General features: G+C 39.0%; 3 protein-coding genes across 3 annotated transcripts in view; 2 read left to right on the top strand and 1 right to left on the bottom strand.

The window, feature by feature from the left end:
- bri3bp (bri3 binding protein) overlaps positions 1–3,359 on the top strand; it is a 4,450-nt gene extending 1,091 nt beyond the window's left edge. Inside the window, exons 2-3 of the mRNA XM_014017373.1 lie at positions 276–378; positions 477–3,359. Coding sequence (XP_013872827.1) covers positions 276–378; positions 477–898 — 525 coding nt within the window. The 3' untranslated portion in view covers positions 899–3,359. The remainder of the gene's footprint in view (positions 1–275; positions 379–476) is intronic.
- Positions 3,360–4,771: 1,412 nt separating this feature from the next.
- Positions 4,772–12,141, bottom strand: wdr31 (WD repeat domain 31). Its single transcript, XM_014017363.1, has 10 exons — positions 11,870–12,141; positions 11,298–11,369; positions 10,557–10,689; positions 10,299–10,373; positions 10,049–10,193; positions 9,571–9,671; positions 9,350–9,417; positions 8,036–8,177; positions 7,687–7,849; positions 4,772–5,699 (listed from the first exon to the last, which is right to left on the bottom strand). The coding sequence occupies exons 2-10, from the start codon at positions 11,342–11,344 to the stop codon at positions 5,497–5,499; spliced, it is 1,077 nt and encodes a 358-aa protein (XP_013872817.1). The 5' UTR covers positions 11,345–11,369; positions 11,870–12,141; the 3' UTR covers positions 4,772–5,496.
- A 4,017-nt stretch (positions 12,142–16,158) lies between these two features.
- The window catches only part of LOC106523804 (guanine nucleotide-binding protein G(q) subunit alpha), an 18,644-nt gene continuing 15,434 nt past the window's right edge, over positions 16,159–19,368 (top strand). Inside the window, exon 1 of the mRNA XM_014017362.1 lies at positions 16,159–17,261. Coding sequence (XP_013872816.1) covers positions 17,126–17,261 — 136 coding nt within the window. The 5' untranslated portion in view covers positions 16,159–17,125. The remainder of the gene's footprint in view (positions 17,262–19,368) is intronic.

Raw genomic sequence — 19,368 nt, 5'->3', positions numbered from 1 at the left:
TGTGTGTGTGTGTGTGTGTGTGTGTGTGTGTGTGTGTGTGAGATCTATGCAGAGAAGAGCCAAAAACTTCAGCTGCACATTAAGTCTTTTCACAGTTTAAAACTTGTTTAAATAGCTACTTTTCAACAAGACAGGAGATGATGAACTGAGCAGAGTCAACTAGAGGAAGAAAGATCAGCATAACAACAGTAGACCCACTGACTGGGATGTCGTTTCTTGTTACAAATAGTGCGTTCAGACAAACTAACCGTGATGCTGTTTTCTTCTGTTTGTAGTTCTTCTCCAAAGCAACGGAGCGATTCGTCCATGGAGTGGACTCTTTTGTAGACACCATCTGGAAGATCTGGTCAGATCTGCTGGATGTGATGGGCATYGATTGTAAGCCTTTAACTATATTTAAAGCAGTTCAGTTAGAAATGTCAAATTGGTGAAGACCTTTCCCCCTCAACCCCTTTTTTTGTGTGTTCTTCATGTAGCTTCAAACCTCAGCCACTACTTCAGCGTCACGTCTCTGACCAACTCCCCGACTCGCGTCATGGTCCTGATCTCCGCTGTCCTTCTGGCCTACTACTTCCTCGCCATGTTCCTGTGGGGCTTCTTCTATCTGCTGCACGCCATTTTTGGGCGCTTCTTTTGGCTCGTCCGGGTGGCGCTCTTCGCCCTGTCCTGCCTCTACATCCTGCAGAAGTTCGAGGGTGACCCCGAGCGCGTGGTGCTGCCGCTGTGCTTCATCATGGCGGTGTACTTCATGACGGGGCCCGTGGGAGCGTACTGGCGCCGGGGAGGCGGGTCCGGTTCGCTGGAAGAGAAAATCGACCACCTGGACACTCAGGTCCGGCTGCTCAACATCAGGCTGAGCCGCATCATAGACAGCCTGGAGCGGCCCGGGGAGCAGTAAGACTCACAGTTGGAAGGATGGGTTCTGGGAGGCGGAGGATTAAAACATTACTGTTTTCTACACAAAACATCAGAAACACAACTACCAGGTATTTTACAGGTCGGGGGCGAAACTAGATTTGAACACAATGTTTTAAAGGTTTGAGTTTATTTTGGGAATAAGATAAGAAAAATACCCTCGGGATCTGACTGGGAGCTGTACAGATAAACCAAACTCCCTTTTATTTATTAAGAATTTAGCAGGTTTTTATACACCGACCAGAAAGTTATCAGTCTGACATCAGCTAAATTTGTGAAGATTCATAATTTAAGATCTTTCCTTTCCTTTGGCTGAAGCACCAATAAATATTATAAATAAATGGGTTTTAATCCTCTTTAATAATCTGWGGGGTTGTAACTCATTTTTGCTCATAAAACAAAAACAATCCTCTTTTTGAAACTGCTAAAAGCGAGTTAAGTGTTACACCCGGCTGAAACTGGTACATTCTTATAAATACTATGTAAAACTTTAAAGATAAGTAGTCTACAGTAAGATTTATTTATTCCATCTAAAATGTGTAAACATGTGAAAGTAGTTTGTTTCAGTGAGTCACAAACCCACAGTGTTGTGAGAAAGTGTGTGTGATTTTTCTCTTGTGGGGGTGGAGCTTGAAAAAAAGTGCTGTTTTTAAACGTCACCATTAGACCTGGAAACGGCACCGACGGCCAGCAAAATCTCAGGGACTCACTCGCCCAACACACCGTGAAATGAAATCATGTCTCTCTCTCTGCATTTTGAATGTTTTATTTTATTTTTTGTGTGTGTGTGTTGCAGGTAAAATTTTGTTCATGCCTTACATCCAGACCAAACCCAACATTTTATTTAATGYTTTGTTACTGTGGAATTATTGTGAAGATTTGAGCTTCTAGTTGGATTTTAAATTTGATCATTTGATGTTTCATCATCATCAGATGGTTTTCCATCCATTAGTCTAACACTGTTAAAACACTGTCGGTGTTATTTCTGGAATATCAGTTTTTTTTTTGTTTTCTTCTCTCTTTCAATTACCTTTTATATTGCACTGTTTTAATAGTCTCCGTTAAGTTATTGTGAACCTGATGTATACGTCCTCTACTACTTTTTTTTTAACTTGATGGAGTGAAAGATGCAGTTTGAGCATCACGTGGCTCGTGGATCAGTATTTAATGTCCTCTGAAGCAGGCCAATGAGTGGAAGAAACTTTGACGTATAAAAATTGTTTTCTCAGCTTTTAAAAGTCTTGGTGGTAAAAGATTCTGTTTTATTAGGTTCAGACGAAGAAACTGGCTATTTCCCAGCAGCCCACATTCCTGAGCATTTTAGTACAATGACTGAATTAGTTATCATTCTTATTTTGCCTTTTTCAACATGCTCATGAAATTAGTGTTCCGGGCAAATTTAACAAATCCATACATATCTGAAGTCTGGTTGTGTTGTTTTTTCTTGTTTTGCCAAAACATTCCCAGTTTCTTTCTTGCAGCTCGCGATAACTCGTATATTTCAAGTCACGAGATTTTGTTGCATGCTGTTGACTGCCTTGGGTCAGAACTTTAAAGTTTTGTTTTTATATAATGTGACGAATTAGCCTGAAATTGGTTTGATTTTTGAGTAATTGTCTTTTTCTGTACTGATTTGTTTTTACACTTAATTATTGAAATCTGTAGACCAAATTCTCACATTTGCAAAAATAAAAAAAAGGCCTAAACACTCATGCTTTTCTCATTCATTCAGTACTCTAGTGCTAAAGTTCAGGACATAAAGGTGCATTTTGAAATATTTTAAAACACGAAAGCAGCTGACCTGAGAAAATACTTTTTTGTCCTGATTTGTCTCATGATGTATTAGCCTACAGATCATTCTAGCTGTAGTTTTTTCTGTGTTTAAAGACGATAGGCAGCATCTGTGTGTGTGTGTTTTATCAAAGTGGCAAATAGCTGTACTGTTGAAAGGGGTTACCCGGTTCACCATGAATAGTTGCAATATAAAAKATGTCATACTGTACTGCTGCTGGGTTAGGATTTAAAACTCAAATTTGTTCTCTGAAATTAAGTGAAGATTTCAAAATGTTTTTTTTTTTATTATCAGTATCAATTTTTTTTTTTAATGCTACAAGCAGATATTTTTTCTCCTCTTCATTGTATAACTGTACTGTATCCTGTCTGTTTCTCTTAATGGCCTGTTTTTTTTTATATAAGTGGTGCCAATAATGTAGGGTTTTTTTGTATTTTGCTTTAAGACAGTTATGTATAACTTTTTAAGTAATTTCAACCTTATGAAGTTTTAGACTTTTTACAAATTTCTTTTCATATTTCTGTACCCGAGTGATGTGGCGAGAATCAAACTGTTCTGCTTGCTGATGTCTACGTTGTTTCAGTGTCTTTATAAAAACTTGCTATTAGGGAAGTGAGGTCCAGATTTGAATAAACACCGCTGCATAACTGAATGTCTTATTTTCCTGATTTATTCATGAATTTAGGGAGTTGGATTCAGTTTGAAAGTTGTTTAATTTTTGTATGTACTGCCAATGAATGCTCATATGAGTGCATTTGGAAGCCAGTCTGAACTAGTCATCTGCTTTTAGATGAAACATCTGTAACAATCACGCCTAATAAATCCAACATTATTCTGCATTATTTATGATCTCTTGTAGTTTTAGTGTTTCTGACACTAGGAGGCTCTGAGAAATCTCACGTGTTGTCTAACAGCCCTTTTTGTTACGGAAGCGTGTTGCTATCAGGCAGGAAAAAAAAAATCCGAGCGCTATCACGTTATAACGTGATAGCGCTCGGATTTTTTTTTTCCCTGCCTGATAGCAATACGCTTCCGTATTTTGTTTCATTGGACAGTTGCATTTTTTTGTTTGTTTGTTTTCACAAAACCAAAACAAGGAAAACAAATAATCAGTTGTGAAACCAGTTTTACAACTAGACATGTGTACAGATGCATTCAAACGTAACACACGTGCATGAACACTGATCTTAGTCTCAAAAAGATACAAAAGTTTGCAACAAATCCGTCTACAGCCCTGTTATAATTACCATATTTCTCTATGATTACAAACTGATAGAACAAATGAACGATGAGAAAACGGGACATATCCAATCAGACTGCTCTTTGCACAATGAGAATTCAAAATGTTCCTAGTAGGTAGAATAATTTAAATAAAAAGTAAACCTAAAAATAAGTTATGTATGTAACAATATGAAATAAATGTATGGCTTTACTGGCAGATATCAAACACTCCTCAGTTTTCCTGATGTGTTTTGTTGCTTTATTTTGTGTCTAAGCTGATTTGAATGACATGATTACTAATATTTAAGTTGCATGTCAAACACAAGATTACTCTAATTCAAATCTTGTCCATTTTCAATAATTTAATAAACTATAATGGATTTCCTAACTGTCAAACCAAGAAGCTGGCAGTGAGCTTTACACTCTATTTGCATAATTACTTTAACAGAAGCTCATTATCTATCAACATAAAACATCAACTATGAGTAGCTTAATAAAAAAAAACATTTTGAAAAGTAAAAGAAATTCCACGTGGGAATAGAAACTGATTTTACAGATTGATGTTTAAGATAATAGAATTCCAATAAAAAAATATCTGACAACTCATTATTTTTTTGATTTGTTAACCTCATAACTCGTCAAAGTTATCTATAAAGTAAAACACAAAAAATACATACTCCTGGTATAATATCCTCACCTGAAACAAAAAATAGTTTATTTCCATAATTCCAGCTCCCCTTTGATGCCTATATTTCTATTTCTTTTACTGTTAATTAAATAACACAATATTCTAAGAGACATGAACTGACTCAGATGGCTCCTTTTTTTTTTTTGGGGGGGGGGGGGTGTCTTTTGAAGTCCAGGCAGCGTTACAGTGTTTCTGCATTTTGGGGGGGCAAAGACAGTTAAAACGTATTACAGACAAATTGTGGGCTTTATGATCACCAAGACGTGGCGTCTTCAGTTTAAAGCTACTATCAAACATTAAAGAGATTTTTTTAAAGTTCTATTATGTGTGACCCTGTGTTCACCACACAAACATTTCAAAAAGCATTTCAGCAAATAGCTGCTGGTTTGGTCTACACTGGTAGGTTTATAAAACATAATGAATTCCAGTTTTTCTCTTTTGGTCCCAAAAATACTGGACCACATGAGCAACACAGTGCTTTAAAAGCTTCAGATTCATAAGGTGTCAGTGTTTGTAGATCCAGTTAACACTTAAATCAGCCAGCTGAAATGATGGACCCTTCATTTGATTCTTAACTTGCACCTTTACATGATAAATATCTATAAAATGGGAAAGGTTAATCCAGTCCTGTTTATTTTTCTATTTGGTTTTTTGATTTCATGTTCTTTTACCACAAGAAACTTTGTCCAGATGAGACGCAGCGATGGGTGTCTTCTGCTGGACAAATAGTGTGTCCTCCTCACATGTGCTCCTATTGTTGCCACACCTCTTCTGAAGATCCTCTCAGTTTGTCAAAATAAATGTGCCAATAAAAATCTTTGAGTATCTGGGTGCTCAAGGGTCAGTTTTACAAGTCATATCAGGTTCTTCTTAAGTGTTGTCAAAAACGTGCCACGACTCTAATGTCCAGGTCTCCTGTGCCACCTGGACCTGCACCAGAACCCTGAGCCAAGTGGGAACCCTGGTCCACTTGGATGTGATGGAGACCGTTGTTGAAGCTGGCACACAGTAGATTGGTAGAATCACTGGGAGCCAGAGAAACCAGAGGACCGGCACCGTCCAAAGGCAACGTCCCCAAACAGGCTGAAAAGTTTACAAAAAACTAGTTAGACAGTAAAACATAAATTAAGACCTTGAATTCCTAAAGAAACCAGGATGCACTAAGTGTCCTGATGCATCTCAGTAATCCAGGTAGAAAAAATCAAAAAGAAAAAACAAGTAGGTCCTCTGGATGCGTTCTTCTTTAGTGAAACATTTCGTCTCTCCTCCAAGAGACTTCTTCAGTCTGATGAGTTTCAGGTGAACTCAGCCTTCTAAGCACTGCCTCCATATGGACAAACATGTTAGTCACATGAAAAAGAGGGCCATCGCCTAACAATAAGCTTGATTAGCTCTATGGATGCACTAAATACAGTGGTTTGCAAAAGTATTCATACCCCTTGAACTTTTCCATATTTTGTCACATTACAACCACAAACATAAATATATTTCACTGGAATTTAATGTGAAAGACCAACACAAAGTGGTATACAATTGTGAAGTGGAAGCAAAATTTTACATGAATCAAAACATTTTTTACAAATAAAAAACTGAAAAGTGCGATGTGCAAAATTATTCAGCCCCCCTGAGTCAATACTTTGTGGAGCCACCTTTTGCTGCAATTACAGCTGCAAGTCTTTTAGGGTATGTCTCCACCAGCTTTGCACATCTAGTGACTGCAATTCTTGCCCATTCCTCCTTGCAAAACAGCTCAAGCTCAGTCAGATTGGATGGAGAGCGTTTGTGAACAGCAGTTTTGAGATCTTGCCACAAATTCTCAATTGGGTTTAGGTCTGGACTTTGACTGGGCCATTCTAACACATGAATATTCTTTTTTTTAAACCACTCCATTGTAGCTTTGGCTTTATGTTTAGGGTCGTTGTCCTGCTGGAAGGTGAACCTCCRCCCCAGTCTCAAATCTTTTGCTGACTCCAACAGGTTTTCTTCCAAGATTGCCCTGTATTTGGCTCCATCCATATTCCCATCAACTTTGACCAACTTCCCGGTCCCTGCTGAAGAGAAGCACCCCCAGAGCATGATGCTGCCACCACCATATTTGACAGTGGGGATGGTGTTTTCAGAGTGATGTGCAGTGTTCTTTCTCCGCCACACATAGCGTTTTGCATTGTGGCCAAAAAGTTCAATTTTGGTCTCGTCTGACCAAAGCACCTTCTTCCACATGTTTGCTGTGTCCTCAACATGGCTTCTGGCAAACTGCAAACGGGACTTCTTATGGTTTTCTTTTAACAATGGCTTTCTCCTTGCCACTCTTCCATGAAGACCACATTTGTGTAGTGCACGACTAATTGTTGTCCTGTGGACAGTTTCCCCCACCTGAGCTGTGGCTCTCTGCATTTCATCCAGAGTCACCATGGGCCTCTTGGCTGCCTCTCTGATCAGTGATCTCCTTGTTCGGCCTGTAAGTTTAGGTGGACGGCCTTGTCTTGGCAGGTTTACTGTGGTGCCATACTCTTTCCATTTCCGGATGATGGATTGAACAGTGCTCCGTGAGATGTTCAAAGCTTGGGAAATCTTTTTATAACCTAAGCCTGCTTTAAACTTCTCCAAAACCATATTCCTAACCTGTCTGGTGTGTTCTTTGGACTTCATGATGCTGTTTGCTCCCCAATATTCTCTTAACCAACATCTGAGGCCGTCACGGAGCAGCTGTATTTGTACTGAGATTAGATTACACACAGGTGGACCCTTTTGAGTCATTAGCAGTCATCAGGCAACTTCTGAATGCAATTGGTTGCACTCAGGGAAAAGGGGGCTGAATACTTTTGCACGTCGCACTTTTCAGTTTTTTATTTGTAAAAAATGTTTTGATTCATGTAAAATTTTGCTTCCACTTCACAATTGTATACCACTTTGTGTTGGTCTTTCACATTAAATTCCAGTGAAATATATTTATGTTTGTGGTTGTAATGTGACAAAATATGGAAAAGTTCAAGGGGTATGAATACTTTTGCAAACCACTGTACATATTTCTGAGCGTGTGTTTGTTTTATTCATGAGCTGGAGGTGTTACCTGCTGTATTCTGATCCCAGATCTTCACAGAGCTGTCGTGAGAGGACGTTGCTACCCGAGCTGTGCCACCAGGAGTCACGGGCAGAAACACACAGCACGCTGTGGTCTGATGATGACCTCTGTACTCCACAACTTTACAGCCAGGCTGGCGCAGGTCCCACAGCTAAAAACACATAGATGCAACTCTGCTTAGAACTACCCGTTATATCAAATGTCTCAAGAATATCGCACAAACGGGATACCTCACTCAAACATTTCATGACAGTTTAGTTAAAATAAAAGGTCAGTAACGGTCTCCATACACCATCTAATAGCTAAAAGGAAATGACACAAACACCCATGATCTCACCGTGGCTTCACTACCCTGGCCTCCAAAGCCGTTGCTGCTGGACACCAAGTAGTTGCCATTGGGAGAAACGTCACAGTGGGTCTGGATGTACTGCTTTGCTGGAAAAGTATTGATCACCTGCCACGTACGACTGTCCCACACCCTGCACACAATAACAGCCATAAAGTATATTGTTCTTAGTTATGAATGCAAATTCTATACAATAAATAATCAATTACCTTCACATCGCTCTAAGTTTGGTGAACCATTAAGGCTTATTGTTTAGAAAACTACTGTAGTGAAATTAACTGTTATTTTGTAGATAAAGTTAATTTAACTATAACAAACTATGCATCTGTATGCTGAGAGGAGTTTAATTCAAATATCACATAAGAAAGGACTGCAGTAAATGTGGTGGTCATTATATCATTATCAAGGATCAAACCAAACAAATGGTCAACGGCTCAGGAAGGTTGTAGTTCAGTGTTAGCACGTGGATTAGCTTCATTTTTACAACATAAAAATATTTTTTGTTTGTTTTTAGGTCATAAATATGTGAGAGGTCTCCTTTATTATTTGTATTGCCATAAATAGCATCCTGTGTTTGACTACAAGTTGTATGATTCTGAGTAGATTTTACTAAAGCTCTTTAAAAAAAGAGTTTGCGGATTACTTCATGTGAGTTCAGGCCCTATCCCCCAGACGTAATACTTGTTTAGTTTTCTGACTGATTATAGGGATAGATCAAATTTAGTTGACATTTTTTTAAGAAAAAGTTGGTTTTAAATGTTTTCCTAACTGATTTCCTATCTGTATGTAGTCAGAATAGTAGAAGTCTAGCTCATTGTGATAATAATGCTTCACTAAGTCTTTAAGCATGTTAGAGCTTAAAGTATTGGCTAATTTCGAATTCTAGCTACTTCAAATGAAATCAGGTCATGGGGGGGGGGGGGGGGTAGAGACCCTTCTGCAAAGTAAAAAGTAGGCAAAGCAATTTAGCTTCTAGTTCACATAAGCCAGTCAAATGAGACTTAAACTCATCTTTGACTGATTAACATTAAGACTCTTAGCTGAAATCTTTTTCAGTCAGCTGATAGAGGAGAATATGGAGAGTTTACTTTATGCTGCTGTCCACTCTTTTCCAGCATCATCATGAAATTATGAACTCTGAATTTTCTTACAAAGCATCATTAAAGCTGCATCACCTTACATACTTACGACAATTACTAACTCTCCTTTAAAGTCTAAAACTAAATTCAAATGGTTTTTTTTACTGCTACATAAAGATGTACACATCTAACAAGCACATCGGCACTAATAACTGACTTTCTGTACCTTATGGTTTTATCCTCAGAGGTTTGGACTATAGAGGAGCTGGCTGGCACCCAACACACGTGAGTCACCTTAACAGTCACAAACGCACGAGTGAAAACACACAAAATGAACACAAGAGATACAAACTGGATTTACCAGCATGAAGGTTTGATCCCCCCGCCACCCCACCCTCCAGCAGATAAAGCTGAAGTATCACCCTCTGACTGTGCTGTTGTTCTCACCAGGTTTCTAGAGATGTTGTGTCTGTGTTCACATTTTGCAGATTCTATATCCCACAGGCACATCCAGTTATCACGAGAGCCAGTGCAAAGCTTTCTCCCATCTATAAACCAATAGTAAAAGAAAGGGGGAAAAACGTTTAAAATACAAAGTTGTACTTTTTATATCATAACTATTGGTTTATTAATGCACAGAGTAGATGCAAAAAGTATATCTAAGCATGCCTTTAATTTTGTACCCCCATGTTGTTATGTTTTTACTTATTTTTTATCAAAAATCAAACATCTCAACCACAGAACAAAGAATGAAAATGGTATGTAGTTATAAACAAGTGTTTTAGGAACACAGTGCAACATACAAACATAAATACAGTGCTACATTCTTATAAAACTAAAAATCAAAGCTAAGAAAAACCTAAAACTGAGTTAAATATTCACTAATCACTAAGCAGGCTCTTTGTCAGTGTTTCGGTGTGCGTACCAGGACTGATAGCCAGTCCATTGACCACCAACTCGTGCCCACAATATTCCTGAATAGGCTCATCTCCCTGGTTCAGGTCCCACATCAGAACAGTTTTGTCCCGCGAGGCACTGAAGATCCATGTGCTGCCAGGATAACAAATGACCTGGAGGATAAACAGAGGCAGACGTCAGGGGAGAAAAGGGCCAGAGGATGTGCGYGTGTGAGAAATGTGTGACACCTTTATCAGTGCACACAGTATTGACTTTACCTTGGTAACCTCTCTGTTGTGACCCTGGAAAGACTGACACATCCGGCCTTGTTTCCAGTCATACACCACGACAGCCTACAGGGTCGACGCAAGCGTGTTAATCTGTGAGCTTCGACTGTTTCCAAACACAATTAAATTTGTGATTTGCAAACTTTTTTAAAAGGTCAGATGAGGGTGGTTGGATAATAATCGATGATGTGCGTTCATTTGGAATTTGTGGATCAATATTGAATAAATTTAAAACCAATGTCTATTTACTTGGTCACTGCCACCGGAAACACACAGGTCTGGGCTGAGGTTGGTCACAGTGTTGATGGATCCATGATGAGCAGGTTCATACTGTAACACCTGACTGTCCAAAGGACTGTCAGCCTTCTCCCCCTGGGATGCTCTGCACCAAACATCAGCAATAATAGACAATAAATAAACACAGAAATACATTTTAATAGTGCTTTAAAAAACAGAATATTTGACCCATTAACAATTCTAAAATCCAATTTCGGTCGTGTTTTGCACGTTTTAATTTTAGTTGGAAAAAATGATCTAATCTTTAACATAGTTTCTCCTAAACATTCACAGATTGTTTTCATTTACAAGCTGCATTTTTATTATGATGGTACAATAAGATGAAGATAATCTAAAAAGCAGATCATAGAGCTTTGCTTTTATTTAATCATTTATTCAAAGTTTACTATATCAGGACCAGAACACAAAATTGTTACTTATCAAACAAAGCATCAGATGCCTTAAAACACAAGTCTTGAAGGTTATAATAAAACAAAGTTAGACATTCACACACACACATTTGTAGCTCTAACTTGTTTAGTTGTCTTTTATGCCAGAGTTTTAAACTAAGATCTTCCTATGTTAAGAAATGAGGGAGTTGTAGCTGTTTTTGTCAAATCACATAATGCACATAAGATCATGCAAACTTATTTTTATATCTAAAAACAATTGTGTAGTCCAAATAAGGAAACAAACACTACTGTTTTGGCTTACCTGTAGAGCTCAGACCTCTTACGAAACTTGCTCTGAAGTTTGCCCATGTCTGCTTAGAAACCTGCTGCCACACTAATTAAAAACAGACACAAAACCATCAAATTGGGGCAAAAACAACAACTCTTGCACAACATGTAAATCGCTTAAAGATGAAAGTGGTCATGAAAGTTTTTAATGTTTGCAGGCCTTGTTGTTAAAATAGTACTATACACTACAAAGACCCAGTTAAGTGGATTCCTACAGCATTTTATATAAATCACGGCTGTGTGAAAAGTGCAGACAGAGCTGTGTGTTCATCATCACAGTGAGATTAAACCATTAGCACACAAACACCACTTTCCCAGCTAAGCTCCGCCCTCGTTATCCCGGCGAACTCTTCCGCCGCGCGACAGGAAGGAGAGAGCTCAAATCCTATTAGCGCCGCATCATTACAAGGATTTAGTCACTCGAAAGCACCTTGCTATGAACTGTGCTGACATCATTACACAACAAAAGGAATTTAACAATTTCATAAAGTTTGAAAACTCTTCATTCACGCACAGCTTCGCAGAACCGGAGCAACACATTTTTACCTGTCTCGCCAGGAGGTGTGGTCGCCGGGCGATGCTGACCTCCAGCCGGGGGTCAGAAGCTCGCGCTCATGCTAAGTAAAAATCAGTGAACTAGAGGCAACAGCGTGTTAAGAGTTATTAAAGTCGTTGCTGAGATGACGGCGACTTGTTTTCCACGAACAGCCATGATAACGTGACGCCTTAACTGCGCGGGAAAGTGCATAGAAGAGCCTTTACTACTACATACAACCACTCGTGTCTCCGTAGCGACCGAACAGCGACGCTTTCCTCGTATCCAGGCGAGGGCGGTGTCCGGTGACGGGCGGAAGGAAGTGGTCTGAAGCGCGTCTTCTTACAAAATAAAAGTTGGGTTTATTATTATTATTATTATTACTGGGTTGTTTCACCACTTCTGCATACTTTGGGGGGTTTTTTTTCATCCAGCCATCTAGCATTCAGCTCATTGAGGACATTGGTGCTATGACTTTTCTTTCTTTTCTTTTTTCTTTTTGTCACTTATTTTAACATTTTCACCCCTTGCAAACATTTTACCCATAGAAATACATCAAGATTTGTTTAGTTCCTTCAAAAGCATTGGCTTCTTTGAAATATGCTCAACATGCGTGTTCTGTTTTTATCTCCAAATGAACAGAATCCCTTTGTTAAATGCAATTATGCAGACTAGCACATACAGGTTAAAATGTTACCGACCTGTGGCTCTGCGTCCCTTTGGTGAGCTTGACCTTCATTACAAAAACAGGCTGAAAGAATCCCTAAGCTGCAATGATGTAAAAAAAAATGGTAAATGGTAAATGGTACTGAACTTATAGAGCGCTTTTTCAAGTCCCTCCGGACCCCAAAGCGCTTTACACTTACAGACATTCACCCATTCACACTCACATTCACACACTGATGATGGCAAACTACACTGTAGCCACAGCTGCCCTGGGGCACACTGACAGAGGTGGGGCTGCCATACATCGGCGCCACCGGACCCTCTAAAAAAACTTGTACAGATCCCTGGATAGCTAGCATCACTTCTAATGGAAGCATTTTTCTTTTCAGGCCATGTCTTCAAATTCAGCAGAATATTTTTGCCTGCTATTATGGAGATAACAGTGGCATGTACTCCATGAACTAGATTCAAACAAACTAATTACAAGCAATTAAGCAGGTATGAATGAGGGTGTCCCGATTTTCAAGACCTAAATGGGCCATAGTTGTAGGTTACAATCAACTCAACTGAAAACCTTCAGGAAATGACCCCAATTTTAACTTTTTGTTTGTGTCAAAGCTTCTAATCACCTGAAACTATAGATGAACTTTAAGATAACTTTTCCCAAATGTTAAATATTTTCTTATTGTTAGAATTTTCATTAAAAAAACAAGAAGTAATTCACTGTTGAGACACTGTTACTGGTAGAACACATGACCTAGTGAGAAAGAAAGGAGGGAAGTTATTCACAGACTATAAAAAAGAGCCAAAACTAGTTTTTATCATCATTTGGTTTTAGACCAGGGTGATTGTTCTATACTGTTTGAACAAGTGTTTATGGAAGATACAAGATTAGTTTTTGATTTACGAACACAGTTGTCCAAAAAAAAAATGAATTCATGCATTTGTTGTTGTGGTATTGTGCTTAGATTTACAATACAACAAATTTAAACCAACCCTATTATTTTGCTTCCAAACAGCCAGACTTTCTTGTTATCTTTAAAAGTGGTCTTGATTAGTAATTCTTTGGGCTCTCTGGAGGCCTTTCACATGTTTTCTTTGCTCTGCAGCTTGTAGAAATATAAAAACAAATTAATAAGTGGAGAGCAAAAAAAGCCATAAAAACAACAGGGACGGCCCTCGAGGACCACTATCCTGCATGAGGTTTATCTGCATCAGCACACCTGATTTGAATGAAYGGGTAATTCAATGACTGAATCAGGAGGGTTGGAGCAGAGAAACGAGTAAAACTTGAAGGATACAGCTTGAGAAGACCAGGATTGGACACCCCTGATCTAAAACATCTAATGAAAAATCCACCAAAGATTCATCCTCCACTTGGTCATGTTTTCTCTAACAACTCTTTGGGAAACACCACCTGCTACAAGAATATGTCTTGTGTCAAACCCTATTATTGCCTTTTTTTTTTGCCTTTTTTGTAGATTTAGCAAAGGATAAGTGAGCAAGCTGCTAGTAAAAGACCTACAGATCCAATTAATATCTGCTAAGTGTAGACAAAACACAGGAGTTCATGGAGCAAAGTTGAATGGCAAAGCAAACAAATTACATTCTCCTAAAAATGGTCAGGTATACTACTGAAAATGAGTGAAAATGCAGCCAAAGTCCAAAGAAAACAATTTCAAGAGACCTTGAAGAAATAACGATCGAGACCACTTTCAGAAATTACAAAACATTTTGTCTGCTTGGAAGCAAAATCTAAAGAAATCAGGGATGACTCAAAACTTTTGTACAAACCCATGTGCTGTTATGGTAATTTTGCACCATTTGGGTTTGGTGTGTGTCTAGTGTGTGTAACAGTGGTTTTTGCTGTGTACTTTGTGAGATAATATAGTGTAGCATGTAATTTCTGGGTCGCCTGAGCGGTCATTTTGTGCGGGTTGTTTTTGTTATTGAGGTTTCTTTCCAACGTTTCAGTCTTCATGTGTGTACTCAGAGTTTATTTGTTTCTTCTTCATCTTTAACTTTGCAGTTTTTTGTTAGTCTTAAATGCGTTTTTGTCAGGCATTTTGGTTTTTCTTTCTGACCTGTAGCATGTGAAAAAATGATGAAATCATTTCAATAATATATGGGTACAGAGAGTTTATGTTCTATTTAAACTATATATATATATATATATATATGGGTGCAATCTCCCATCTCTTCCATGGAACCTGTCTTCTTGGATCCATATTGGAGTTTCAAAGCTTGTTAGCCGTGGGAACTTTTGAAGATGTTTTGTTTAACAAAATCACACTAACAGTGAGTGCTGTTCTGACTGTGGAGGTGAACGAATGAACACTTCCCAGTCTCTATAAAAATAGAACATAAATGACCTTCACAGCTTATTGCAGTACTGTTTGAATGCATCCTGGTGTGCTTATTATTGGTTCTGCTGCAGCGACAGTTAAAGCTTAACCTCCACTATGGGTTWGATGGAAGAGGACTAGAGCCACGGTGGAATTTTTTATTTTTAAAACTTTGAAAATGTCAGAATTCTGACTTCATCTTGGATATTTGACTTTTTTTCAAAATCTTGATTTTATTCTCAGAATACTGAAATTGAAATGAAAGTCAGAATTAGAAAAAAGTTAGAGTTCTGTCTAATCTCAGAGTTCTGCTTTCAGATTCTATGTTTAAAGTCAGCATTCTGAGGAAAAAAAGTCAGAATTCTGATTTCGATCTCAGATTTAACTTTGGGAATAAAATCAGATTTCTGGTTTTAAAAAAGTACCCTACTATTTTTAAATGGTAGCTAATCCTCTTTCGTAGTAATCCTCTTTCCTGTTCGTCAATATGCAGTCAACCATTCAAATTTTCCTGAACCTTCTAAAAAAAACTTTTTCTATTGCTCTGGTTCATGACATTACAGAACAACCAATAAACCCACAAACTCAGCAACACACAGTGTTTCCCAAAGTTGGGGTCGGGACCCAAAGTGGGGTCCTGAAACATCAAGGTGGGGTCCTGAAAAGATTTTCTGAATTAATTACATTTTTGCCATAGTTGTTACAAAGGAGTGAGGTTAGTATAAAATGGATAAATGTAGTATAAAATACTGTTTCTATGCCCATGTTTAGTTGACCTGATACAAATGTTTATCATCCAAAAATAKCTGGGGGCACAGGTCTCTGTTGCAGTTATTTTGTGGGTCAAAAGCTGAAAAGTTTGGGAACCGCTGCACTTTGGTTCCCAAAGTTGGGCTTGGGACCCAATTATGGGTCATGAAGCACCTTGGATCATCTCCAGAAATCAATTTAAAGGGTAATAAAATAATTGCTGATGTAATATTTTCCCTATAATTATTACAAAAACACAGAATAAGTAAAAAATAAGTATTTATATTTGTGTACATGCTGTTTAGATTGATAAAAAGCCTGTGTTTTTAGGGTTATTAACGAAATTTGTGTACTCAGACCAGTAATATTTGGGGTCACAAGTTTTTGCCATGGATATTTTGTGGGTCAGAAGGTCAAAAGTTTGGGAACCACTGCTCTATAACACCCCCTGTCCATGGAGCTGAGGGTTCAACATCTTCCATTCACATATTTTTTTTTTACTCCGCACAGGTTGGCGGAGGGGTGGGGGGGGGACTACTTTCACGTGACACGCCCCCCTGGTCGATGGGAGATCGACGTCACCTCGCCGCCGGAGGAGTGGATGGCCTCTAATGAAATTACGTGAGGAGAACCGAGGAAAAGGAGAAGATTGGCCGCCGGAGGASAAGGAGGAGGGGGCGTGAGAGGAGAGGCAGCAGCAACACGGTGTCGTTCGTTCAGTTTTTCCCTCACTCCGCCGCGGACAGGAGCGGCTTGATTTTTTTTAAAATATTTATTTAGCTCGAGCTGAGGTATTMTTATTGTTGTCCCTTCGCCGCCGCGTGTGGAAGGCTCCGACTGAAAAACATCGTGGCGACACGGCGAGATAACTGTTTCCCACACAGCCTAGCGGATTGGAGTGAAAGTCCGCCATATTTCTGCCTCACCACGCCCGGGAGTGGAGCCACTGGAAAACAAACGGACATATCTGTTTCATGGCTTTCCCCCGCCGCCCCACTCSAATGCCGACATGAAGACGAGGTATATTTAGTGGTCAGGGAAATAAAAAATATATATATACATATTTATAAATCAACCTCGAGGACTTTTTTGTTTTGTTTTTGAAAAGGCATGGACGACAGTGCCTAAAACGAGATTACACACAGACTGAAGGATGTGTGTTAAAACGATCTGTTGATCATATTTGAGACGGAAAACAGCTTTACACCCAGTTAAGACTTGCACCGTTTTTGAAAAAAGGCCCGTAAAGCGAACCGAAACACGGGACACAGAGAGAGCAGGAGGTCGGTAAATTCTGAAATATTAAAACACTCCCCTCTCCAGGAGTCTGGACCTTGTTACGCGTGTTTTCACCCAGGAAAACAGGCCTGTATGAGGACGTTATTTTGACATTCACAGGCCTCTGGTTTTCACCACCACCCCCTCCCCGACGAATGTGAAATCTGGATGACTCAGTAAGAGGGGAGAAAGCGGAATTGTTTGTGTTTTAAAAGAAAAGGATCGAGAATGACCCTGGAATCCATAATGGCGTGCTGCCTCAGCGAGGAGGCGAAGGAAGCCCGGCGGATCAACGACGAGATCGAAAGGCAGCTCCGCCGGGATAAGAGGGACGCACGCCGGGAGCTGAAACTGTTGCTTCTCGGTAAGCTGGGRCAGAAGGGGGGGAGCAGACAGCTCGCATTCCTCACACAAAAACACCTTCATCCTGAAAGGAGTGTGTGTCTGCTAATGGGGCTTCTCACCTGGGTGTTTAGGAGTCCAGTGCACAGATTGTCAGCTCATTACAGGGAGGAGACAGTCTCTAGAGGCCTAGGTGACTTCCAGTAAAAAAGCCACCCGATTTGRATAACTCTGTGGCCAGTTAGTTGATCAAACAAACCCTTGTCACTCTCTACTGCACATGTTTTTTTTTCCTCTTCTTCCTTTAAACTTGTGCTTTTATTTTCTTGACAGCCACCTGTGAAGCTAGGCCTGAGAGGCCCATCCAGGTGGTGTGCTTAGGAGTGTGACAAATGTTGGCTGGGCCAAAGTCTGCACTTTATTGGGCGTAATCAAAACAGTTTTGCTGCTCTACACCAAACCCTGGCAATGATTATATCACAGCACAGTAGAAAAAAAGCGTGCTGTGCTTCATAAAAAAGTAATCTGTGTGACTGCATGTGAGGGATTAAACAGTCATTGTTACATGCACTATGTTCATTTTAATCTTAAACTTCCTAAAACTCAACAAACTAGCAGTTCCTTTCAGAGACATTGGTGCTTCTAATAAAATAAAATCTTGACCACAGCTGCCGCCTGAATTGTATGTTAATATAGTTTTGTACAAGGTTGAAAATCAGTAACATCTGTACAGAGCTCAACAGTTTAGAGTCCACACACACACCCCTCTTTAGTTTCAAAATGGTTTCCCCCTCCAACTGGATCAGGAACTTTTGCAGTGACAGAAATGGTTTCAGGACCTCAGGATTGTCAACAAAATACTTGTGATTTTCTCCCCATGAAGCCCAACTTTATTCAGTCTTGAGAGTTTTCAGGACTCAAGCTCACTAATCTGGGGGGAAAAGCTGATTGGGGAAATATGTCAGATTTGTTTAATTCATTTTCAAATCAATGTTWACCAAGGCTGGCTCTTGAACAGAACTGTTTTTTTTATTTATCTATTTTGGCCACGTGTAAAAACGAGTTTTAAAACCACTTAGACTTCAATAAAGCATTTGCCTTTATATTTCACGTACCGTGCATTCATAGTCTGCATTCTGATAATCCAACAAACTGTTACTGATCTTGATGTCCTGGTTTTGGCCATGATCACATTGCAGATTTTGCGTGGTCATTCACATAAATGTGACCTCCATTAGATTATTGTGTAAGGATTCTACTGCCCTAAAGCTGTCTGCATGCACAGAAAGTATGATGTCAGCAAATGTTGATTTATTGTGAGTAATTACTGCTTMATTAAATAATGTTGCAAGTTTTTCCTAATAGTGTTCAATCTTRTACCACAGGTTTTGTTTTGTTTCATTTTAATGTCTTTTTAATTATTTTTTTTACAAGGCCATTAGATGTGATCATCCTGGCCCTGGAGACTGAAGCATATCTTCTTGAGTCAGAGACTCTTCTGCTCAGTTCCTGAGAAAACACAAAAAGGAAATGATGTAAAGACAGCCAGACAATCGGATCATAGTTTAGCTTTATAATGGTTATTTTTAGAGTGATCAAAGAATGTTTCTACTTTGCCTTCCTGGTAGCACATTCTGAAAGAATCCTGTTGGTAAGGGATTTGAAAGAGCTGATCTTCGTTAAGTATACGTAAATAATTATGTTATCAAATAGCCCTATAATCTTGTAATTCCCAAAATCTTGTTCATTTTTAAAACTCCTGARTCCCCCTCATAATAACAAAGGTAAATTCTGATAAGATTCTTAACATAATCTTTTAAAAATGCCAATGTGTTAGATTTTTTTATGGTCATTATTTTTATTGTATTAAAAGTTTTTAAAAGGACATGTAAATGGTTAGGGGTAAATAAGGACAACAGACCTTATTCTTATTTAAAGGAACATTTAATGACAGACACATCTAAACTGCTAAAACAATCTGTGCTAAAACTACATTTTTGTTTTAGTCCATTTCATGCATCAGCTGAGAATTCTTGAAGAAACTGTGTTTTTGTGTGTGTGTGTGTGTGTGTGTGTGTGTGTGTGTGTGTGTGTGTGTGTGTGTGTGTGTGTGTGTGTGTGTGTGTGTG

This window comes from Austrofundulus limnaeus, unplaced genomic scaffold (assembly GCF_001266775.1).
Source record: "Austrofundulus limnaeus strain Quisiro unplaced genomic scaffold, Austrofundulus_limnaeus-1.0 Scaffold166, whole genome shotgun sequence".
Lineage (NCBI taxonomy): Eukaryota > Metazoa > Chordata > Actinopteri > Cyprinodontiformes > Rivulidae > Austrofundulus > Austrofundulus limnaeus.
This window is presented reverse-complemented; position numbering and strand designations above follow the sequence as displayed.

What these genes read in the sequence shown, in the direction of transcription:
- wdr31 (XM_014017363.1), bottom strand. Translation starts at nt 11,344, where the DNA reads ATGGGCAAACTTCAGAGCAAGTTTCGTAAGAGGTCTGAGCTCTACAG. An exon ending in AAGAGGTCTGAGCTCTACAG is followed by an intron (nt 10,690 to 11,297) that starts GTAAGCCAAAAC and finishes TGTTTGGTGCAG; the next exon opens with AGCATCCCAGGGGGAGAAGG. An exon ending in ACAACAGAGAGGTTACCAAG is followed by an intron (nt 10,194 to 10,298) that starts GTAAAGTCAATA and finishes TTTATCCTCCAG; the next exon opens with GTCATTTGTTATCCTGGCAG.